General features: G+C 40.2%; 2 protein-coding genes across 3 annotated transcripts; one reads left to right on the top strand and one right to left on the bottom strand.

Moving 5' to 3' along the window:
* Positions 1–13101: 13101 nt before the first annotated feature.
* chst3b (carbohydrate (chondroitin 6) sulfotransferase 3b) lies at positions 13102–20419 on the bottom strand. 2 transcript variants are annotated; one of them, XM_031842551.1, is made up of 3 exons: positions 20182–20419; positions 16371–16586; positions 13102–16159 (listed from the first exon to the last, which is right to left on the bottom strand). In XM_031842551.1, exons 2-3 carry the CDS (start codon positions 16448–16450, stop codon positions 14932–14934), a joined length of 1308 nt encoding a protein of 435 aa, XP_031698411.1. In that variant the 5' UTR covers positions 16451–16586; positions 20182–20419; the 3' UTR covers positions 13102–14931. The 2 variants fall into 2 exon arrangements, with proteins under 2 accessions (XP_031698411.1, XP_031698417.1); XM_031842557.1 differs by lacking the exon at positions 20182–20419 and adding an exon at positions 16660–16745.
* Positions 20420–21305: 886 nt separating this feature from the next.
* On the top strand, positions 21306–25488 carry ghitm (growth hormone inducible transmembrane protein). Its single transcript, XM_031843550.1, has 9 exons — positions 21306–21374; positions 21752–21889; positions 22409–22505; positions 22720–22831; positions 22951–23092; positions 23263–23371; positions 23598–23786; positions 24036–24207; positions 24324–25488. Exons 2-9 carry the CDS (start codon positions 21773–21775, stop codon positions 24406–24408), a joined length of 1023 nt encoding a protein of 340 aa, XP_031699410.1. The 5' UTR covers positions 21306–21374; positions 21752–21772; the 3' UTR covers positions 24409–25488.
* Positions 25489–25928: the final 440 nt, after the last annotated feature.

Genomic DNA, 25928 nt, shown 5'->3' with positions numbered 1-25928 from the left:
CTCTCTCTCTCTCTCTCTCTCTCTCTCTCTCTCTCTCTCTCTCTCTCCCCTTGAAACAACTTTTCAGCCCTGTAGAGGCCTACACCAGCCATCTCATTCATCACATGTACCGTGCATCCAGTCAGACGTACAGGCGGGCAGGACACTTTCAGACAAAAAGGGGTAAGCTAATTTAAAGTACAACGATTTTCTAGATCTACTAAAAGTATTACCAACACTGTACTTTACAAATAGTATCAACGTCATTGGCTTTGTATTGGATCAAATGTCTGATTACCATACATGTAAAGTAACTTCTCAGGGACTTTAAGGTCGACTTTGAAACAGTTTTGAGATTAATGTCTGTGTAATTGGGGGGGGGAAGGAACATGTGCTGAGGTTTAAGAAAAGGCAGGTCTGACACATCAAAAGTCTCATATATCTTTTCGAAATAGGATTTATAATCCAGCCTACAACAGGAGGGCTGCTATGATGTGCAGTCAATATATGGGTGGCACTCCCCATAAAGGCCTCGGCCTTCTTTCTGTGTTTGATTTATTGTCACAGCAGCTCGGCTCAGACAGTCTCATGAAACCATTGTCAGTCCAGTAATGACACTGTTTTTGTTATTTGAAAATGATTCAAATAACAAAAACAGTGTCATTTTGCCATCCTTCAACAGTTTCTCTCTATATTCCTTCACCAAGCGAGTCACTGTTTCAACTTCTACAAACAGCAACATCACCTTTTTTTTTTTTTTAACTGAGGATAGAACTGTTGTTTTAAAGGAACAGCTATGCTTTTCAGAAAAGAGCATAAATGGTATTTTTGCTTTTCTGTATTTTACGAATATTCAAATCACAAACTGAGTTGTCCTGCTGAAGGAGGTCGAGGCTTTCTGACTCAAAACAAACTACTAAAGAATGAATTACTGTTCTTTGATGCCAATGAGCAATGCCATCTTTAAACTGTACATTGTGTTTACTGTACAAGATGAAACCGTTAGTCTGACATACTGATGGATATAATTTACCACATCATGTTGACGACATAGACAGTTATATTTTCATTTTAACAATTATTCAGTTATAGTAGATGGCTCAGGTTCAAGGGTGTTGTTTACTTTACTTACAATCTTATTTTACATGGGCACATCCATTCTTTTTTCTTCAACATCTCTTTGTACTCATAAAGTATGATGTTTTATTATAGTAAAATAAGTGTGAGATTTGTACTCCACATGTCCAAATTAGCAGATTTAAGGTTAACATGGGTTTACTTACATCCCAGATCAATAGAATAATTATTTATTTTCTGTCATTACTGAGGGACTTTTTCTAATATATATATTCCTTTATTTTTAACGACAGACATGTCAGCTGCTGTATGAAACCAACCTTTGCCAAAATCCCCTTGTAATTTGAGTTTAATGTTGCTCCAGACGAATTAAGTGCAAGTTAATGATTAAGCCATGAATCCATGAGACACTTGGTATGGGAAAGTTTTAGGGAGGAACAGCTTGGCCCGGCTCAACAATCATTAAAACGTGCTGACAGCGATGGGAGAACAAGTTCCCACTTTGATCCGATGACAGATCTGAGCTCAGCCTAACGTCATCATCCTGCTCGGCCTTCGCTCTCTCACATTTATTAACTCTGAGGTTCTGACAAACAACGCCAACCACTTAAAATCTGGCACTTATAATACTCATATGAAGGGTATTATGGCATATCAGGAGCATAATCCACCTGGAGTGCACTAAAGACCTGCGTTGCCTTGTTTAACTTTCATTCATAATTTGTTTGGGTCACAGATTCCTAAAAATAGGAAGTAAAGATGTTAGGATGTGATTTTTTTTCTCTATACTTCTTAATTTTAATAGTGTCATCATGCATTAAGATGCGGTTATTTAGTACTTAACATCTAACAATCACGCTCATTATTGTCTCTGTGCAATGACATTTGACATTCTTTGCAATCTCTAAATAAAACTGATTTATTAAGAGAATCTTAAGTATTAAGATATAGTTCTGAATATTTGCATTAAACAATTTTTGCTAATAGTTAAGTTTTTTGACTGTGCGTTCGCTTTTTTAGCGTCTGACAAAGAGAGACAGAGGCAGAATTAGAAAGAAAGAAGTTTCTATGAAATCTTTGTTTGTAAGAGCAAACTTTACTGTTTGTTTTTGAAGGATTTATCAGCCGCCTGAATCATGTCCTGACTTGAGCCTCAGCTGTAGGTGACAGTGGTGTAAGTCAGCCATAAGCAGCTGCCCCAGAGTAGAAATGAAGGTCTTCTGCTGCCCCCCAGGGGTTAATAGAGGAGATCACACACAGTCCTGCAGCCAGCAGCTCTCTCGTTTGAGGCGATAGAGCTTAAACGTGTGTTCATGCTGAGGGAACAGATCTCGGGACAGTAGGGTGGACATTGTTTGCTTTTCTATGAACATCATGCTCAAAACAATCCAAAACTAACCGCTTGCACTCTTTCACATTTGTGAATATGCATATTTATTTACACTGTGTCCGGGCTGCACAGGTAGTATGCAGATTTACATTTTTATATATTTTCATTTTTTATTTCTGTTATGTTACAATGAAACCAATGCACTTAATGCAATGATTAAACGTTCATTGTGTTTTCTTTTCTGCTCTGTAACACATTTTCAGAAGAATAAATCAAATTGGTATTTAAATGACAATTAGAACATCCGTAAAAAACAATCATGGCCTTTATTACCGAGTACATATTTTCTCCAGCTGCAGAAAACAAGGCCTCGACAACAAACCATGTGTAAAGACGTCTTATTGAATCGCAGCATGGAGCCCCACTGTATAAAGATGAAACGCTGAAGTGCATTAGGACACAGAAATGCTCATAACATCTGTTTCCTTTGTGTTACAGAGGATATCGCTTTTGCATCAAGCAATATGTGCCATCAGTGACTGGTGGGATAATATTTGTGTTCCCCCCTCAAACAGACACACTGTCACAGAAGCACTTGTCTACATTTTGTAGTTGCTCGAGGAAAATAATTGCCTTATCTGCAACTGTCAAAATGATGAATGCCCCCGAGAGCACCGAGAATTGACTGATGGAATTGGGGGGAAATCTAATCCCTGATCTGAACACTTTGTGTAATACATTAACCCCTCTGGTACAATAGGCTGCACAGAAACAGATTTGTATAGACTTGTAGAAATAAATTCAACAGAGGCTGAAGGATCGATAAAAACATCAGGAGTTATGGCGTCGTCTGCACCGAGTCAAACAGAGCGTCAAGAAGCATTAAGTGTATGAAGATGCATGGAGCGTTTGAGTCAAAGAACACATGCAAAAAAAGAATATGATATAATGCAAACATATCTGCATTATCTGCCACATATCAAACTATAATTGGATAAATAGATTGTGGGACATTGAGGTGTTACAGCAGCTAGGGTCACATAAAATACAAAAAAAGGTAAAAATCTAAATACAATGAAAAAGCCAAATGATGTACGATAACCTAAGTTGAAAAAAAACTGAGAGAATTCAAATATGAACTTCAATATGCATTGAATATATTTGAACGTTTCGTTTTTATTTTTCAACCACCGGTGACGGTGTGAAATGTATTTAAAATGATAACGAAAAACGAAATAAATAACTTTTTTTTCCCTGGCAGCATAGAAAACCACACTTCAGTATCATGTGTCAGGCTTGGCGATACGGTTAAGATGAATATCCTATACGATATTTTTGTCAATATAAAATCATGTGGCAAATGTATACAAAGTTGCTTATAAAACGACCGTACTGATGTTTAATGCAGCTACCACTGAACATTTAATACAAAAGTTCAATAACTTCCTTCATACCACATACTGTATATAAGATATATATATAAGAAATGGAAGTCTTTTCCAAAAAACAAACAAAACATTTGCTGTTCAAATTGGTTTTAAAGAGAATTTTCATTAATAAGCAAAGACCAAATCAAAAATAAAAAAGATCTTCATCCTGTTATACAAACGTGCTTGAGTGCAATCGTATCTTTAGCTGAACATTTAAGTCACAATGGCAAAGAAATGATGGTTTGGTTAAGAATTTAGTGCTATAAATGAACACTGTGGGATATGCACAGGAGGATGATGGGAAATTATCTTGTGCTCTTCCTCTATCGGTCCACAAGCAGCAGAGTGGAAAACTCACCCAGATATGAAGGGATATCTCTCTTGATTAAAAACCATATTAACTTTTCATAAGCTAATGTTCCCAAATGAAGCTTTCTAAAAAAAATGAATGAATACCTCCCCCCTTTTTTGTCACACTTGGGTGAAATACATTATCCCCAATATTAGGGGAGAACATACCTGTAACAGGTTAATGACCTCACACTTTCCACACCATTTCACTTAGCGGGCCATAGCCAGGAAAAGCGAAGCGCTTCACTCCCAATTCACTAAATTATGAATTAGCAAAAAGGTGAGGCGATTAAAGATTCAACATTTTACGGTTCGGCCAATAGACGATCTCCTCGTTGAGCTCCGGTGGTGATATCTTCAACCATTAGCTGAAAACTGTCTTGATATCCAATACGGAGAGTATAAATATTGGAACAGGAGCACAAATAATCCAGAAATTACCAATCAAAGTGTTTGCAACCTCAGAGAGAAATTACTATCTGTAGTATAACTAACATCAACACCACAATCTCCATCTATATACATTTATAAATAAATTACACACAGGAAAGCCTTGAATCGTGGCTGTCAATTTTATCGCATAACTCAAGACCGATTTTGATTATTTTCAACAACATAAACGAGCATTTCTTAACAGATGACCTGAAATTTGCAGAAAACTATTCTCACACTGGTGTTTTCCAACCATCCAAAGCTGACAGTCGCCTCGGCGTGTCACACTTCTTCAGCCTTAACTGCTCCGTAACGAGCGCTGACAGGTCACATGGCACAAACTGTGATGTCTGAATAATTTGAACAAATGCTAAATCTTTGCAAAGCAGCCAGAGAGATCAGCGACGTGAAAGTGAAGTGTTTGCGCTTCCCCAAGGCTCGGTGGCATCTGTTCTACATGTCTGCAGCCAAAACATCCATGTTTCACCAATTAACTGTGCTTGTATTAGAGTAAATATTTGACTTTGATGCGCTAAAGTGTTAATTGGGGGTCCCATTCTGCAAGGAAGCCCATGCGTTAATATTCCACAGCAAAATGTGAGTCATTTAATGGGAAATCCTTTTAATAGGAAATCATTTTTAAATGGTCTTAAATTCTTATTTGACATCAATGATTTTGAACTTGTAGAAGTGGCGTACATTTTCAGAATCTCCCTTTTCCTTTAAGTCTTAGAGTGTTAGTCCTGAGCACAAATCAGCAGAATAAGACAGGCTGATGGCTCTCCTTAATTCTGTAAATTGGGAGGTTGTGAGTCCTATTACGGTCTGTTGGTTCAGCTCGAGGCCACCAGGGAGAGCTGTGCTTGTTTCTCAGAGTCACTGGAACAAACCACTCCAACAGCCTCAGCCCTGCAAAGGAAAGTTAATCACTAATTACAATTTCCCTTCTTTATTGGCTTTGTTGGATTACCGCACTGTAAAAAGAGGTATTTTGTCACAATAATCTTGTCTGAGTTTGAAAAGTTCAGACGCAGATTTGAGGTTGTGACTTTCATGGAGAAGATATAGATTCTGATATTTTTTTTTCCTCCTGCAATTATTTCAGATTTTCACAATTAGGGACTTTTTTTAACCTGGCAAAGGAATTATGTACATGAAACCTCTGCAGGATGTGAGGTTGTTGGGGTCCGTTGCTCCTACTGGCCATTAACTGGGGATTAGTGCTGCTGGGCCACACATCCCTTGGAAGAGGTAATTCCTCACACTTCCTTGCTATAGAAAATCAGGAAGCAATCATAGAAGAAACTATGCAGATGGTCCAGACAGTGAAGCCTGTGAACATTTTTCTCTTAAGTCACAATTAAGACAATTAAGAAGAGTAGCCGCTGCCATTGTGTAAACTCAGCACATCAGGAAATCCAAGAATTAGATCCCGGCTTAAAACTGAAGGGAGGGGTGGGGGTAGGGGGAGTAACAGTGAGATCAAATGTTGTTTTTTTGTCACTGTAAATAGTATTTAACCCAGTATGTAACAGTATTTAACCCAGCACACTCACTTCACAGTTTCCCATATATCTGTCAACACAATATAGCATGTGTAAGGCTGTCACACTATAAAAGCTGTTGTGAGGGGAGATCACAATGATGTCGAGGCTCGGAGAAGTTAAGAGTATATGCTAGGGAGAGTGATGAATGGGCATAAATGATTGTGCTGTGGCTAAAAAAGGGAAAGTTATTAGTGCTGTATGTTGGAGCAAACTGACCTTTACAGGGACAAAAGGTCACCAGATAAATATCTCCGTTGGGAGTCTGGAGTTCTGCTGACATTAACTTTTCAAAACAGAGGAAAGTCATCTGTGTGTTATATTTAGATGTTACAAAATTCCTCACAGTTGTTCTCAAGTTAAATCCATTTAGTTTGTGTGTACTGTACTACACTGTACAGCAGGTTTCACAGGTTTATCTCAGGTTTCCTCTGGTGGTCTCTCTGGTAAGTTGTTAGCATGTCGTGCAGGCTAACCGTACAGTGTTGTATATAGCACTGGGGGTTTGTTCACTCTTTTTGGGCTGTTTCTGTATTTTAAATCACTGACTTTGTAAAACCAGAGGCCGCATGGTTTTTTACTTGCAAAGCTAAATTGAAGGTTGGAGATAGCGCTTGTATTTAAAGTTGGCACGTGGGTGTTTACTCCGTTAAGTTTGACATCAGAACACAAACATGTGAATTATTTATTTTATAAGGTGCAATTCTGCCTCTACAGAGTTTGCTTTGGTTTCTCCCAGTGAGGAGTCTGTAAAGGCACATATTTGGTATGTTTTCTCGTGCCATTTTAAATTTATATAGATTTTGTCAAACCAACTGTAAAATAGCAATATCGATCAATATCTCATCAGTCTTATTATTTACTGGTGGTTTCTCAGCTGTGTGCTTCTCAAAAACTAAAAGTTCATCATAAAGACAATCTCTTTTACAAAACAAAACAAAAGAGAAGAGATGTTCAACATATTTGGTGACTTGTTTTTGTACAGAAACCTTTCATTTGATTCTTTTTGTGTTCCTTTTCTATTGCCATACTTACTTTATGTATTTTTTTTTACATTATTTTATATTTTGTTATGTTGTATCGAGGTACTTTATTGTAATATATGAATCCTATACTGTGTTTGCACATGGACTTTCACATTTCATATCTTAATCATCACTTGAATCTGCATGCAAGTGAATTCGATTGAAAGAATAATCTCTAAAGCTCAATGAATATAACACGGGCAAAGTTACGTCACATGTAGAAGGATAACTGTGAGAGACAATATTTAACTTGATTAGAGAAGAGAGCCAGATTATACATGATCAATCCACAATAAAGGGAGGCATTGTGTAAATGTGGTCATTTCTGGTTAATTAATTCAAGAGGGTAACTGTCTTATTACAGTATCTTACACCAGTAAACAATTGACTTGTGTGTTTGGAAATCAAACATTGCTTCAATCACAGCAGTCACATGTTATGTTATCTTCGTTTCTTTTAGCCAAACGTCAGCTATGTGACCCAGCTGGAGGGGCCCCCGGGGGCCACAGTCACGGCTCCCTCTGCTTCAAGCTGCTGCCATAGGATTATCGGCTGCTGGGTTACACGTCAGCCGGCCAGAGATTTGATAAGCAGCATCTGTGGAAAAGAAAAGTCAAGGGGCGAGCATGGGAACTGACTTATCTGCCTGTGGAGCAACTGGTCATTCACGAGGCATGTGAGAGGCCCACGTCGCCTGTGGGTACTGATTTTCACTTTCTGGGGATTTTTGCATCATGCCTTTTTAACCACACATTTCAGAAACAGAAGATTTATTGTTTGACAATAATCTGCGACTTAAGAATGTTGATGACACTTGGAATGAATGGAAATTAATAATTCTGGTTATATAAAACCCAGATAAAGGTGACTTTAAGTCAGTGTTTTTCCCTCCACAGATCAACTGTATACCAAATTCCCAAATGCTAAATACAAGAAACTAGGTGTTCAACTGCTGCCCTCGGAAAAGTAAAGAGAGGTGTGCCTCCCCCCTCCGAGGGGCTCTCTGAGGGGGGAGGCACACCTCTCCTTCCTGCACAAACTTAACAAAGTACCAAGGTGGTTGAAAGAGGGGAAAGGAGAGTAGAGGCAGCTGAAGCTCAGGTGGTAGAGCGAGTGAGCCGTTTTGCTTGATCTCTTGCTTCCTCTGTCTGCATGTCGATGTGTCCTTTCAGCAAGAAGCTAAATCACAAATTGCTCCAGATGAGTGTGCATGCGTCGGAGGTAAATCTGTTAAGACAAAGCAAGTGAATGTAATGTAAAACACTGCGTCAGGCTGTTCTGAAATAAATACACATGATGCTCACTGATATAATCTGAAAGAATTTGAATCCTCTTTTTTGTGGAAGCTCAAATTAACCAATAACCTGGCCGCTCTTGAATCCAAAATGTATATTTAATTTACAGTTCATAGTACAAAAGCACTTTCAGTCCATTCAGCTATAGTGTCCTTATCTGTCACCAGGCCTTAATGAAGGGTCTGGGCCTTACCACCTGTTCAGCATATTCTAGTGCTACGCAGATGTTGCTGTAGCTGCAGGGGACGCTGCTCTGAGGCCAGCATTTGTTGTCCTGTACGGTATGTGCAGCACCCGTCCAGTTTGCCCTACCTCTATAATAATAATAATATAAGTCTTCTCTGTTCTTTGTTTTAAAGTATGCACACCTGAATCTGTCCTCACCAGGACACGCAGGTGCACAGCAACCAAAAAAAACGCCTTTTTCTTTGCCCTTGTAGAACAGTATGGTGGTGGAAAGATTATAGCACGGCAGTCTTAGTTCCTCTGAGGGATTCTCAGGATCTGTCTCTTGAAATGTGTTTTGTTTATGTAACAAATTCTATAAGAAGTCCTGCAAGTATTGTTATAGTTTACTATAAACCAGCTTGATGGACAAAGACAGACTGGTTGGGATGGGTAAGGTGCCCCTTTGGGAGTGAATCTTGCAATAAGAAATGTGCGCATTGGACTCTAAGAATGTAAAATTCCCCTCGGAGCTTTTCTGCGAGGGGAATTTTACAGCCACTTTCTCTGCACCGACCATCCGTATGTGTATGAGACCACAGCTTTGTGCGCTAGGAATAGAGAAGCTTTGTGTACAAGAAATGTCAGGGGCAAAGGTATGAAAACTTTCCCTTCCTGCTGCCCCCAGTCAAAGTGAGAGACCACTGTCGAAAGGGCTGACTTGTTTTCTTCTGTGTTGACTCCTTTAGGTTTTATACAATGTATATTTATAGGAGGTTGAGCTAGAACAGAAAATAGAAGGAGAAGAGAACCATGAAGAGTTTCATTGTCTATCTGTTGTACACCTCTAGTTATAGAGCCATTGTTAGGATTGAATTTGATTTAATGTCCTGGAAATGCCTGCCCAGCTTTTAGGCCACACTGTAGGTGGATTGATTTATTGTCATCATCACTTAGCAATTTAAATAGCATCTTAAGTGAATGCTAGTAACATTAAGCTTGACAAATGACCATATGATCCTCATTTTGTTCTTTTATGAGTTACACGCTGGCACACTGGACAGGGGTGCGTTCAGTTATTTTAACACTGCAGTTTGTGGTCAAATGTGGACCTGGAGCTCTATTTTTGTTACTGACCCATATTAAATTTATCTCAGTATAATAAATATAAAAAAAATATATTTAATGTTTGCCATGACAACTCCAGATTCTAAATCCCACAACGTGGTGCCACAGTTTGTAATTATTGTTCAACTTATAGTCAAAATAAACTCTGGTCTCCAGTCAGTGGTACATGATGCGTTATGAATAACACAAAATATTTTTTTTGTTTCTGTAGCTGCTCCTTGAAGAAGAAACCTTCGAAGTGGGCAGAAAGGTGGGAATGGAAGCCCACAATTATGATTTTTTTCAAACGTCTGCGGTTCAGTTTCTCCACCATCATTTCCTCAGTGTAAAAATGGATACTCGCTGTCTGCTTCCGGTGGTCACTCTGGTCTGCTGTGCAAACATCTTTCTGCATCTTTGTGGGCTCCTTTCATTGGTGGCAACCATGCAGCAGCATCACATGGTTGGTGCTCACATGGCATCTGTCGCGTCAAAAAGGAAAAGGCCTGTCATTACAGTGTTGAGGCTGGAGATTAATCTATAGTCGGTAAATGCATCAGCACCACATCTTACAGGGAAATGAAGACGTTCTCTATTGATGCTTAATTTTTTCCCATTAGCCCCCCTGCTCCTTTTGACTCTTTTTTTTAGTCCTAAACTGTAATGCCTGTTTTATTGTGACTAATAGTGGCACTAGAAAGGCACTTACTCCGTATTTGGTGGAAAGCCAACAGAGTGGGACAAATGGAGAGACCCATTCAGTCGTTCTAAACTTTTTTAAAGACCTCTTCGCTCTGGCTTGGTGCTGACACAAAAGGAGGTATTGATGTGAGAAAAGACTGAAGCTTTGTGTTATGCCCAACAGAACTGGCTGAGGAAACCGCTCTTTCACGAACATTAATTTAAAATGCAAATGGTGGCACATCTTGTACTCAAGAATCCTACAGTAAGCCCATTTTATGTGAGCTCTGCAGTACTTGAGTGGCACACAACAAGGACATTTAAGAAATGGTGCTGTTTTTTATAGGATATTGACATGGCAAAGTTAATATATTTATTTATATATATATATATATATTCTTCTTGTTTTTTTTTTAAATTCTGTTTGTTACACACACTCTTGTCGAAAATGGGCATGCTGTTCAGTGCTCTGGTAAGCTTCTCTGAGGCCTAAAACAAAGAAAAGAAGCACACAAATGCATTAATAGCTGTGTGTGGCATGGCAGAAATGAATTTTGTGGCCTTGAATTGTCTCAGGAAGAATGTCAGTCTGGGTTTGAAAAATGTTCATGATGAGTGTATTTCCTCGTTAAAAAAAAGACACATTAAATATGGGAATGAAACCTTTTCACTGAGAATCAGAGCAGCCCTTTGTCATTTTGTTCTCTTTGCACCACCTGCTGACCTAAGTATTTACTTAAACTCTCCCCTTACCCACAAAGCCATTGTTTGTACTGGAGGGGGCTGGCTGCAACTAAATGTCATGCTAGATTGCTAAAACCATGAAACGTCTTTGTTATTTCAAACTAGAATAGATATCTAAATTTAGAGTGGGGGTAACGCTTAATGTTTTCTTGTGTGATTAGGTAGAGAGGTTGGCAGTGCTTTGCATTAACACTGAGCTCATATTCAAAATGAAAAAGCCGGTCCAGTGAAAACAAACGCAAGCCAAGAGAAAACCAAGTAGGGAAATGAAAGATTACAATGTATTTGGGTAGAAAATCCCTGGTGTTTATCGCAGCACATGCCCTTTAATAGTACACCAACAGGATCTTTCTAGAGATGAGGTGACATTCAACCCCAAAGCATCAACAAAATACAAAGTAATTGAAACATGAATGCAAATTCACTTTACACTTTTTTTGCAAGGGACATTTTTTAAGAAGTAGGATTGTTTATTTGTATTTTGGCAAACACCTCAGAGACCGTCTGGACTTTATTGTAAGGGTGAAAACGGGTTACTGCATTTTTTAGCGACCACAGTCATCACAATTATTGTTATTTTGTGTCTTTACACCTTCCGCCTGAAAGATGAATGGACACATAGATAAGATGGCAGGGGATTTACGTAGATAATGTTTTGCAATATCCTTGATAAGTTAGAGCCGTAACAGTCATTTGTGTATAAGAAAAACTGGTGTCCTTACTCACTTCTACACTTCTTTTGCAAAGTGTGTTGACACATCAGTGCATCTGTGGCACGGAAACCAAACCACATCAGATCTTTGATGTCTGTCTATGGGTTGTATATGTGAAGACAAAATACCAACAGCACTCATTAGTCCTCAGGTTACCATTTCCTGTTTAAGCACAAAATTTAATGGCTTTATTAACAGCGAGACAGTTCCTGTGAAATTTGATCCAATGTCAATAAAGGCCTGTGAAAAACAGGTTTTATTGCCCCTATTTTATTTGAAGCAGCATGATATTGGACAAGAAGTGCTTCCTATGCAAAGTTTACCACAGAGCTTTGTGCAACTTTTGCTGACACACTGAAAATCTGCCCCTATGGATTTCATGTATAGTTAGAAAATGGTCAAAGATGAACGGAAACTCGATAATGGTGACATTTCCAATGCACCAGTTTTATATGACAAATAAAAACTGCCTAATGTGTCTTCTCATCACTCATCAGCTGCATACAGTCATTTTTGTGCATAAAGGATTCTGTGCCCGCTCCTCGCAAAGTCACTCATTATCGCATGCAACAACCTGAGTTTTATGAATTGCATTCTTCAGTGTGAGATAATTTACTGTGTATTTAGATTTATGTCTCCTCCTCAGCCATCATTATCGAGTTTTATTTGCAGCTCTGAGACACGTCTGAATTAACTCAATTTTGTGTCTGTTACTCACAGATCTTACAGCAAGGTATCATACAGATGATAGATCCTCTGCTCATGCTGTTTTGCATGTGTCAAAACCCTCATGGTTGATGTGGCAGGGCTCCATATAACAGCACGAGGGTGGGGTTACCTAAATGCCCTCATTTTACTGCGGGGGGGGGTGAGAAGGGTTTAACTTCGTGGAAAGTGGTTCTATATTTGCTTCAACCATACAGTTACTCCACCCTCCACAAGTCCCACATAAAGCCACTTTAATATAAGAGTTTATGAATGCTGAACCTCTTCTCATTAGGTTTAGACTCTTTAGAAGCAGCTGTAGACCTGGGAACACTTTTTATTAAAATAGAACAACCAGCCCAAACTAACCAGATAATGAACTGTTGATATGAATGAATGTACTTTAAGTGCTCTGATGTGGCTTTGCCATGTGTGACAGCTAAGATGAGTGAGTTAACAAATGTTTGAACCACAAAGTCACTTTTTCATGTAAAAGAAAATGACTGAGACCGAAAGACTGTAAATGACTGCCTCCCTGCTTTTTCTGTAAGCGGGCGGGGTCAGGTGGACTAAAATGACTTGGACCACGTTGTATGTAAAGTTGGTAATTACTAGGTTTGGAGATTTAAATAGCCACAGCGGTAAACACACTGTGAGTCAAGGCAGCTGCCTCCAGTATCCTTCCTTCTTGGCTCCTAAGAGACAAAGTTGGTGTGCAGAAATCTTCAACATTTGATTTAGATAGAACCGGAGTAAAAAGCCAAAGATGCGTCAATTTACCATTGCAACAGAAATGTAAGAGGCTTCAGTAAGTGGTCTTTCACAGCTAAAAGTATGAAATGAATTGTGAATGTTTCTTTTTTTGTTTGTTTTTTGCACAAACAGCTCAACAAACTCTTGTATGCACATAAAGTCGTACTGTTAGTGGAGCAAATAACAGGAAGAGCTGAATGTGCCAGTATACTGAAGTGCTTGTCAGATGGTGGAATAGCTTCAGAAACCCCATCTCTCTACACCTACACAAATAATCTATGAATCTTTCAGTGTTGGTGAGTCTTCTTGTGCCCACTGTTCCTACGTCTGGTATAAATACACTGGCAACGACAAGCTGTAGTTAAAAGCAGACCCCCACTAACACTGATACTCAATTGGAAGCTTTACAAAGGTAGTGTTTATTGCAGGTGAGCTGTTTACTGTATCGACAGGCTGTCCTTGTATTTTAAACCACACGGTTATCTTTTGCATAGCTCTGCCACATCTACTTCCGTGCTCTTTGATCATTAATAAGCGATAACTGAAAAATATGACGAAATGGGGAAGTTGTGCTCATGTCAGTTGAATGTGAAACTCAGACAAAGTTAACTAAAATAACAGTTTTGCCACAGTTACGAATGCAGTATTTTCATGCCAAAAGTGAGATGTTTTACAGTTAATGTAAAAGAATTTATTGTTACAAACAAGTTGCAAAAAGAACTGTCAGGGCAGAGTATCAGGACCTCTTTTTATCACCAGCCAAGAGACTTGTGTCAACAGACAGACCTGCCGACAAACCTCACACAATACTGCAAACCAGCTGCAGTTGGAATGTTTGCATACAGTGGCAGTGTAAACATCTGTTTTTACAGAATGGGTTCTTCTGATCGCGAGGACCACTTCAAAAAACTTTTGGCCAATTACAAACATGCATGTACAGCAAACTACAGTATATGTGTGCAAGAAAAGCACCTACGGAGGGCAAACGAACCTGTGCACATTCAGAGCTGGAGTCATTATGACTCTTAGCAAAGAAGAAATAAATAAATTAACATGGGACATTACTTCTAAGTCTCATGCTTAGAAATAACAAAACATTGGTGTTTCCTCATCCTGCCATAAGCATTGCTATACAAAGCTATTTTTATTTTTTGGCTATGCATTAACATTTCGTTTCAAGTTTCTTTGGTGTAAAAGCAGCCTATGTCGCTGACTCAAGTTGCTGAAAAAAAATAACTAATGAGGGTTCCTGGACGGGTTTAAAACAGCTACTGTATCTCCCGCAGGACTTTCCTATATTTGCTAAGAACAAGCCAACGATACAGTTTGGACAGAGAAAATAGTCTGGAGTGCAAAAACAAAGATAGCGTCCTATTTTACCAAATGTAAAGTCTCTATATACACCCTTGCTACAATATTACAAAGCTGTATATTAACTTTCTGCTCAACCATTTTCTTCATCAAACTATTTTAAATATTACAAACCTTTAAATAGCACACAGAAAATATATGGCTCTCTGTATCAGGATAAATTACTCTAATATATATGTAACTTCAGAGTTTTCCTGCATCTGGGTTCAGAATTCATGTCCGTGAAAGTCTATGAAAAGTTGAACACTTTGTCCTCAATCAAACTAATAGACTTATCTGTTAGCATTTCTTCACTGCTTACAAATTTATACCCAAAAAGCTTCAGTGTTGGTCCACAAACTTTCTGTACAACCTGGGCTACTTTAAATGGTAAAGTGAACCTCCATTTCTCTACTTGTTCTGAGGAGTTTTTCTGTGTGGAGTAAACACCGCTGGCCTCCTTGGAGGCCTGTGTGTTCTTCAGGATCCAGGATTTCACTTGTGGAGTGAACGGGATTCCGGTAAACCTGTACATCTCCGTCGCCTTCCTCATGGGGAACCGAGCGATGTCCTCGTACCGCACCAGCATGTAACGCCTGCGCAACCACGGTGGCTGTCTGAGGCCGATCTCAGCCGACATCCTGATGTTGTCGCAGTTCCCTTTCAGCTTTCTCACTTCGCCATCATCAATTGGCACATCCCCATCCATGGACCACTGCTTCCAGTTCTTGTATTTGGCTGCAAAGGCCACCATGCGCGAGGCAAGCACAGCCCGAGGATCCCGAACCAGCTGAATGAACTTCACGTCAAGGCGCGGGTCCTCAGCCAGAGGACGGAGGTTCTCCAGCTGGCGCACTCTCACTGACTTGATGGCCCTGTGCTCCTTTTGGAGGCAGGACTCAGACGCCATGGTGAAGTTCAGGGGACCACAGTGTCTAGTCCTGCAGTGATAACGCTCAAAGACCCCCTTGATGAAGGGGCTGCAGACCGACTCCTCGCATAGAGAGCTGCTGGACTCTCTGCGGAATAGAGCGGGGGTGATGTGGTCCACAGGGAGGGGGTCAATGAAGCTCTCCAGCAGGGAGAAGTCACACAGTAAGAGCTGCTGGAGCACATCGCGGTAGGCCTTAACTGCCGCTGTGGCGTTGGTGCCGCCGGTCTCCAGCGTCAACATCTTCTCCACGTGCCACAGCGGCTCAAACAGGTAAAACATGTTGTCGCCCTGCTGGTTGAAAAACTCGCCCACAAACGAGGAGCCCGTCCTGGTGGTGGCTAACAGGAGGATGTGCTTCCTGCCGGTCGTCACCACCTCCTGGTGCTGGCTGTAGTCCTCCAGGCGCCGCTTCATCAGCGTGAAGGCAGAGTTCCTCTTGCCGAGTGAGGTAAAGGAACCATTGTGCTTCAGCAGTATGTGGGATAAACCACTCGGCTGCAGATGGGTCTGGGGGGTCTGCTTTAAGGTGAGCTTATCTGACACCCTGAAAGTGCGAGAGGAATCAGAAAGTTGTATTATCTTTTACTGAAAGAAGTCATAGCTGTGTTATTTAACTCGACATTTGCAGCAACTTTGTGTTGCAAAAGTTTTGTTTTTTTGTTTTTTCTTTTTTCCTTCAAGCTGGGAAGAGACAAACGCACACAAACCTGCTGGGAATCACTAACGCACTCCATTGATCACTGAAATGGACTTACCTTGAGATAATGTTGTTTTCCTTCTCAATGATAACAAGTGCCACAAAAAAGACGATGGATATTGTGTATTTGATCCTCATTCTTGGATGTAGCTGTGCCTGGATATGCTTTTACAGACTGCTTCTTAATGGGTTCTGCCAATCTTGCAAGTCTCCAGTCGCCTTCTTAAAGAGCCTTCCAGTTATTTGTATTCCCCGTTGTAGGCGATGTTTCATCCTGTAAATGAAATGAACATCAACCTGTCAGTTACACATTTTGCACATTTGAGCACGGCGGTGAGTATACCTACTTTAGTCTCAATTCATTTTGTCGAAACACATCAAGGTATTTGTTTTAACCACTCGTGGAAAATGGGAAGTTGACAGTATATTGCTGCATATGTAAAACTGCACTGTGATGCCGAGTCAGAGTAGTGGTTACAGAGAGCACTTCTCCTTCTCATGCCCTTTTCTATTTTTTATTCCTACACAGCATCACTGTACGGTGTAATGCAAAACCAACGATGGAGGCATTTACTCAGAGACAAAAATATCATATCTCAGGAGGGTAAGAATAGAAAATAGCTGAGTGTTTAAGGCTGGAATCTAAGCCAGTTCTTACAAGGAAGTCCTTGTTATCTTTAAGTGCACCAGTGCATTTCAGGAACATGCCCACCCACGCTGCAAGACAGAAGACTGGTGCACATAATGAAGCTGTATTTATGAGTCAGTCTTAGAAACAAAGAAACAATTGCAAGAGCACAAATGAAATATGAGCCAGAGACTGCAATCAAGCACAATTTTGTAATTAAACTGTAATTCCACAACTGCAAAGCTGCTTGCTTAAAAAAAACTTGTCTAGGTTAGAGTGATTATCCAACCGCCCACTGATAGTACCAGTGTGGTCCAAACTACCAGCTGCTGCTCCATGTCAACACTGGGAGATCTTTTCAACAGAGGCCCTCAGTGACATAGTACAGTAGACCATCTGGTGACGGGCTAATGGCTTGCTGTTTCCCAATAATGTGTCTTTGTGCTTCTGATTTGAGACTGAAGGGGGACACATGTCCAAACGCTGAGAGGTATAACTGCAGAGTGCTGAAATTGAAGGGGAAAGCCTGCTTGTCATGGAGACATAAATTGCAGCACTCTGAGCCTGCAGGCCGTTCAGTACTTGTGATACTCTGTAGATGGCCGACAGCGGGGAATTCAAATGAAGATAAGAGTGGATTTAATGGTGCCTATGTGTATTTGGGGATGTCTTGCACATCCCTGACAGATGATATTTTAAGATAATGGCAGCTTGGCTCAGATCCCTGACTAATCTTTGGATTTTAGCATAATCCTGCCTTACCTCGTCTGCCAGAGAAAGGGTCAATAGCACGGCAAGAATAAATGAGATCGTCTCCACCCTGAGGAATTTGGCAGTGTGTCAGTTTGATGTGTGCCCACCAAAATGCCATGTTAGGAATTTAGAATCTTATAAGTAAGCACACAGAGGGTGCACTGTACAGTCAGTCTTTTAAAATCCTGAATCAAACATCTGGGTCTGTGAAAGCATTTGTTTATTGGATCCGTCAGGTGCTACGCACAGACTCCTGAGTGTGTCTGTGATTTCTTATGGATCAGTGTTAAACGATTGCAGGTTTAGCCTCTGGGCCGACACATTAGTGAAACTGCAGCTATTAATCAGCAGAGCCAAAAGCCAACAGACCAGCCTTTTCACTCAATGACTACAGCAATAGTCGCATGTTTGACACACGAAACAAGCAGCACTGTGGAGGAAGCCTGATACACGAGCATCATTTTCTGAATTCTGATGAGCCCGAATGTCTTTTGAGTTCCAACACGTCTGGAGGTCCAGTTCTCACATCCTGTTGCAACCTCTGTCCCGGGCCAATTTTGTGCACAGAAGCCAGTCCAAATGACTGAAATCTCAACACAGGGAATGGTTGGACACTGCCTGCGAAATTCTCTGAGAGGGAATGGGACGTTTTCAGCTCCAATAGAGCACTGTTGACGTGGAACGGCGTGTAATGAAAAGGTGAACAGCTTGTGTACTGAGACACGTTTTCTCCGGGAGGAAAAAATCAGCTCTGTCTTGCACCACACTGCTGCATGCCACAACCACAAAGGTCTCTTTACACAGGGGTGACTTGAAACCTCCTTTGGGCTGAGATCGCAGAACATAAACTTGCCAGGTCACTCACACGTCACGGGGTCAGTGAGTAACCCCCTGATGTTACAAGTCCCATGGTACATGTCAGATAGTCGGTTGCACCACAGGAAACGATTCAGTCCTTTAGTGTTCATTAGTCATTTAACATTGCAGTTACAGTCACAGTTTGTAAGTAAACCACAAGAAGATCTGAGTAAATATACCGTTATAGCACAGCACGTTTGTTCTGCAGTTTATTTTCTACTGTACCTGAACAGATTAAGACAAACACCAAAAATGATTTCACCTAATGAATAAGACATTAGTGAACAATTAACTGTTCTTTCAGTGAAACAAAAGTTAATTTGACATACCTTTAGAGTTCTACAATATGTATTAAAGCAGTTTTAGTTTTCTCCATGATTTTAAATAAACCAAAGAAAGCCACATCAACAAAATAAGTGGTTTGAGGTTTTGTCATTTATATGGTAAATTAGATGTACACCAATTATCTCAGCGTATTGCATCTGCTGTGGAAAGTGAAAAAAAGAAAACACACGAGCTGACATTGTTGAATATTCACAAACCACTGAGGCATATGACACTTTTGATCATCTACTCATAACAAAACCGCCACTGCACCATTTATCATCTTGCTACAAATGCTTTTAATAGCTGCCTCTTATTTAATGTAAATCTATGTGAAGAAAAATTAAACACCACCCAGCCAAACCCACTATGTCTGAGATGTTGTCAGTGTGATTCCATTCCAATCCCTTAACAACAGGTAAAGGGATTATTTTAGATCCTCTCTTAAATACAGTAGGCGTGATAATTATAGGATGTGTGTCTCGAAATACAAAAACAACAGACTACAAAAAATGGGATGCATTGTTACTTAAGGTATTTAATTAGCCAAACACAGACATTCCCATCTGAGATGTTTCTTAATTTACTCTCCAGAAAAAGCTAAATTTACAATCACGATATAGAACACAATACAAGCCTATACTGTGATAGTGGATTATTTTCTATCTGCAGTGTTTTTATTGTAGAATGTTTATCATGACCACATATCAAAGGAAAACAAGGTAGACTGTGTTATTAGTCAGTTATACTGACATACAGGTCGGTTTTTTAGTGAGAGTTATATCATGCACCATCAAAAAGAGGTTTTGGACAGATCTTTGTTGGAGATGATCATACTAGTAGCCTATATAAGGAATGTTGCCTAAGAAATCCTGAAAAAGTAGAGCGGAGTATGCAAGCAACGGGTTTAGTTGAGGTCGTTAAAGAGTGTAGAGAGTCACACTTGTTGATAGAATATGTTGAAATGCACAGCAGTGCTTTAGCCCTGCAGCAACATGTCACTACAAATTCATAAACCGGGTGAAAGATCGGAAAACCCTGACTTCTTTCATGCAACAGTGTGAGACCATGCGCTGCATTTAAAGGTCAAAGGGACAAACCATCAAAACTGAAGTCATGCTTTCTTAATAGGAAGACACTTGAAAAGAAAAGCCACTTCATATTTTATGTCAGAGATTCACAACAATTGTATGGTGATTTTATTGTACTCAATGTTGTTTTTAGGGTGATGTTAGAGCCTAACATGTGACATTATTAGTTCATACTTTTACAAAGTAGCCTCTCAAAGTCCACTCTCCATACCCACCATCATGATGAGCTGCGGTGTCTGAAGGCTTCCCGCTTCGGTTGATCAGCCTTTCCTCAAAGAGCGACTCCGGATAGAAATTAAAGCCATTACTTCCCAACAAGACTTCACTCGTGTGACAAAAAACTATCCGATTCGAAAGAAGAAGCAGCTCGACTAGTTTTAGGAAGTAAAACCTGTGGATCAGATGGACTCATGTTTGAGGAGGCTGCCGGTCGGGCTGCTGAACCGAATGACAAGTAGGTCTAACAGTTGCGACTCAGTGCATCACATGGGGAAAGTTTGGTGTAAAGGAGCGGAGTTTCATGCAGGAGGCGCACCGCCACCACCCCTCACAGGGCATAAGTCAGTGATAATGAATAACAAACAAACTTTATACACATAGAACACACGATAAGCAATGGTAAAGGCATAATACTGTTATTATGTGCTGCTGTCATTTGGTCTATTTTATGTTTTTTGTAATTTATGATGTAGTCACAACCAACGAAGAGGCAAGCGCTCCACCTAGTGGACGAGGTGCGTCTCGATTTCTACATTGACAGCATGTGGAAATCATTCCAAAACGCTTTTCTGACTATATCGTGATTCGTGTTACATCAAATAAAAAAACAAGTAATTTACTCTACTATACCTGTGATTACTACACTTCAAGAGGAAACATAGCGTACTTTTTACTCCACTACATGTATTTGGCAGCTGTCATTTGTTGCTTTTTTTGCTGGTTTTGAATATATAACATCATATTAATTGTGTTTTTGTATGTATTTGTACTTATATGTAAAGTAGTTTAAATTACGTCTGATTGAGCACTCCTAACACATTACTGCATGATTTATAATAAAATAATGATAGTGTATAGTGAAATAATAACACAGAGGGGTTATTTGCGCATTCTGAGTACCCTTATTTTTGAGTCTTAAAGTACCATTTGTTCATAACACCTGGCTTTTTTACATTTTGATATGGTTATTTGCTTCTTGGATCTGAATACTTCTTCAACCAATGATTACAGTAATTATATTATACGATTATAAAATGCAGCCCGATTAAGAACTCCAATTCCCTACAAACCTGTCGCTTAATGATGACGCGCCTAATGGGAGAATCGTCACGAAGGTTGCAAAACAATTGCGTCAGAAAATCGCGCAGTAGTTTCTGGAAAGGTGAACGACGACCGTTTCTCTCTCTCGGTATGTAACATTATCGTTACTTTACATCTAAATGTCTTGAAGTTAGACATCATACATCAGAAAATAATTTGCTCGTGATAACAGTTAATCTATTTGGCCAGACGAAACACTGTAATACCGGAAGTTAACAAAGACTTTAACGAAAAGAGTCTCAAACGTTTAGCAGCTAGCTATGTGATGTTAGCTGACGTTAGCTAGCTTACTTAACTAACGTTGAATGTTATGATATGAAAGATAATGTCCTTAGCTGTTATTACTACATTACTTTAACGCTGTTGTCTTACCGGCTTTGTGACTGTAATCATAATTACATAATTATGTCAAACGACTGTCTGTCATTTACTGTAACGTTACCTGAAGCTCTCTTTATATTTCAGACAGGATAATATATTGTGACCATGTTGGTGGCGAGGCTGATGTGCCTGAGGAGTCTTCCTCTCTCTGGGCTGCGTCCTGTGCTGACACAGAGAGCACCCACCCTGAAGGCCTGTCCACCGCTGCTCAGGCCCCAGCAGGTACTGTAAAGTCACCACCAACAGGATGGCATTCATAGGTTTCCAACACTTCTCTAAGCTCTCTTACCACAAGAAGAATGGATAAAGACAGTAAACAATGTCTGTGTAGGAGAGAAACAGACTAAATGTGTATGTAAACGTTAGTTTGAAGCACGTCTGATGCCTCGGATTTGACTAATTGCCTCTACCAAGGCCGTGGGTAGGAGCAAAAGTTATTAGCCTCAGAGGGACCTGCAGGGTCAGAAACTGCCGCCTGATATTCAGAATGAATGGCACGGTAATGTCATTACAAAATCGGAGATGTTGGCAGCAAGTCAGTGGTCTGACAGAAAGGCTTAACAACTGCCCTGTAATTAAGGGGTCACGTATTTTAAACTCTGCAGCAGATGGCTGAAATGAAGTTCAATAAGTCGTGTACCCATACCACTCCCTGGTTGTTTTTATGTTACTGGGTGTAAAAATCCAAGTCACTTAATCTACAGTTTCGGTTTTGTGTAACATGTGTTTTTCTTTCACTAGGGTTATTCTACTAAGGCCAGATTTGGTTTCCGCCGTGGGACCAAAGAGCAGCTCAAAGAAGCAGCTTTTGAGCCAGCAACGAATACCGCTATCAGAAGTAATCACTATTACATATACTAGTTAAATGTACTATTACATGCTGTTACATAGACTGTACTGTTACATGACTGGAGTTTTATAATATCCACTCTCTTGAAAAGGTCAAGGTTGTGCCAACATACAATATACTCGCATAGTCTCAAGCTTTCTTTAATGGCTGGCTAAATAGCCAATACGCTAAATTTAAAAACAAATATTGTTGTGTCCCACAGTTGACAGCATGGGAAGAATGTTTCTGGCTGGAGGTGCAGCAGTTGGCCTTGGAGCTCTCTGCTACTATGGACTCGGCATGTCCAATGAAATCGGTGCCATTGAGAAATCAGTGTGAGTAACAGCTTTTTGTTTCCGGCAGCTTGATTTAGTTTTGAAACACAGGTCAGTAGGAAGTGTTCGTTCCCCTTCCAAGAGCTCCATATTCACCTGGCTCTCCGCTCTCTGTGCAGGATCTGGCCTCAGTATGTGAAGGACAGGATCCACTCCACCTACATGTACTTTGCAGGCAGTATTGGACTGACGGCTTTGTCGGCTGTAGCAGTGAGCAGAACCCCGGCACTGATGGGTCTGATGGTGGGAGGCTCCTGGCTGGTAAGCTATGTAACTCAAGTCGACATAGATCCTCACTGCTTAGCAACATTTATTTTAATAATGAAGGCTAATGCACCATTGAGCTGGTTTAGTAATCTCTTTATTTTTCAACATGTTTAGGTGTATGTACAGGTTATTAATATGAATGCCTGTTGTTTGTCCTATCCCAGGCTATTGGAGCAACGTTTGCGGCTATGATTGGTGCCGGCATGCTGGTTAGGTCCATTTCGTATGAGCAGAGCCCGATGCCCAAACACCTCGCTTGGATGTTCCATGCAGGTTTGTAAGACAATGTCCAGTGGGGAATGATTATTCTGTTATGATGTCTCACTTTGGCCTTGTATTTTGCTTATGTAGTTGCCTTAATTGGACACTAGAGGGAAGTCATGTAAAGGCTCAGAGCCTCAGCTCAACCACTACATTTAGACTTGTGGCGCAGATCTGTTTTTTGTTGTATGTTTTGAATGTGGTGTTGAGATGTCTTCTTGCTTTATTTATCGATAAGGTGTGATGGGTGCTGTCATCGCTCCCCTCACTCTCCTCGGAGGACCTCTGATGATGAGGGCCGCCTGGTACACAGCAGGAATTGTGGGAGGTCTGTCCACTGTGGCCATGTGTGCCCCAAGTGAGAAGTTCCTCAATATGGGCGGGCCATTGGCTGTTGGCTTCGGAGTGGTCTTCGCTTCCTCTATTGGTCAGTATATTGCAGTTTTAACCTCATAACCCCATCTCAGTACTGATTCCTAGTTTTGGGGCTTACAGTTCATATACATGTGTGTTAATTATTAAGTGCTGTGCCAGGCAGATAAACATCTCATTGGTTTTTATAGTAACCACATACATGCATATTAAAATGAGACAATCAGCTCATGAATTATTTAGGTCTGTATCATTTTTAATCTGTACTTGTTAGTCTCACAGCAAATCTTCTTGTCTTCTTCAGGATCAATGTTCCTGCCGCCCACGTCAGCGTTCGGAGCAGGCCTGTACTCAATTGCCATCTATGGAGGCCTAGTCCTGTTCAGCATGTTCCTCCTCTATGACACACAGAAGGTTGTCAAGAGGGCAGAGACACACCCACTCTATGGCGTACAGAAATATGACCCCATTAACGCGTAAGTCCCTCCAGAAAATGTTCAATTTCACTTTAAATGCAGTTTTTTTTAACAGAATACTGTTAGTTATGTACTTGCACAAAGATGCGGGTCTCATATTCTTCTCTATCACACAGGTGTATGGGGATTTACATGGACACACTGAACATCTTCATGAGACTGGTGATGATTATGTCTGGTGGTGGTGGCAAAAGGAAGTAAACGGCAGCATTTTGGCTTTAGCTTCAATCTTACCCTCACAGAGCCAAACTAAATCATATTCTATTAAGAGCAGCATACGCCAGGTGTTAATTCTTAGTGACAAGTCTCGTCTAACTTGCAAAGCAATCACGTATTTTTAACAAGAGTGTGAAGAAGAGGACTGCACTCTCTGGTGCAAAGAAGACATTGATAACATACTGAGAGCTCTTACCTTGATGGTGGAATATCTGCTTTATCCTGTGGGTTACAGAGGGGTTCAATCTGTCAGCGTCATTATGCCTGCCTCACATATCGTTTGTATTCTTTATGTTTTGTATTTATTTCAACTTTATGGTTTCTGTTTCCAATATGAATAAAAGTTCAAGAATATCTGGTACACGCAGCAGACATGCCACACACATCAACCATAGACCGGTCCAGATCATCACTGACTGCTCCTGCTCCAGTATATGTTGTTATTGCCCTTTAGTTGATGTGTTAAATCAGTGGGAACTAGTTCATATATTTCTGAGAAAATATGAAGTAATTTTATTAATTGAATCACTCAATAAATACGTTAAAAGTTTGTTTTGGCCGAAGTTGCTATTTTGAAAAATGATAATAAAAACCAGCAGAGATTTAGCAGACAGGGTTCCTGTTCTATGCCTTTTTCACAGAAGACATTTTGACAGTCGAAAGAGCCCTACTACTACTACAATTAATGGTTGCTGAATTCTATTTAGCTGCTTCGGTTTCAGGGTCCTGTTATTGTGCATGCTGCCTCACTGTCACTTCTTGCTGGGACACCTGAATAGAACAAAGTCATTGGTAATGTGTTTTTAGTTGCAGCTTTGCTTGGTGACAGGTCACCAAAAACACCTGTTATCTAAATAGTAAAAACAACACAAATGATGAGATGCATATCTGTCGTCATCTTTAGGTGAAATACATATTTGCACTCTTGGAGTTTTGGTTCTTATAATTTCTTCTTAAATCAATTATTAAATGTCATTTTTAAAGTCCGTCTATCTTCTTGGAATGCAACTTGATCATTTACATTGGAATGATAACAAATATTTATAAAATTGCATTGATCCTGGTTGAACATATTGTCTACTTGATTGCTGGCATTCGTATTATGCTAATGTTGGAAAGAATGGACTTATCCAACAATGGTATAGTCCACCCGATTTTACGGGTTGGTTCTATTGGTAGCAATCAAGTTTTAGGTCATCCACACTCTCGGCAGCTCTGACCAGACTATGAGGGACCGGCGAGGTCCACCTTGTATTTGCTTATAAACAGTCAGTGTGTAACAGCAGATGACAAAGGCTTAGTGCAGTAATCCTCTTGTCCACCATCTGGCTGCTCTAAAATTAAACCTCCAAACCAGGGCACTTGCAACAGATGCTAACATCTGTGAATATTCAGGTGCTTCATTAAAGCACGTTCACATGGCGCAAACAGCTGCCAACAGTGTTTCAATCTCTCAGATCATGTTCACGTTTAGCACACGTATGATTCATATATATATACTGTGC

Source organism: Anarrhichthys ocellatus, unplaced genomic scaffold, assembly GCF_004355925.1.
Source record: "Anarrhichthys ocellatus isolate YVR2014 unplaced genomic scaffold, GSC_Weel_1.0 scaffold4, whole genome shotgun sequence".
NCBI lineage: Eukaryota > Metazoa > Chordata > Actinopteri > Perciformes > Anarhichadidae > Anarrhichthys > Anarrhichthys ocellatus.
Note: the sequence above shows the minus strand (reverse complement) of the source record. Positions and strands in the feature narration are given on the sequence as shown.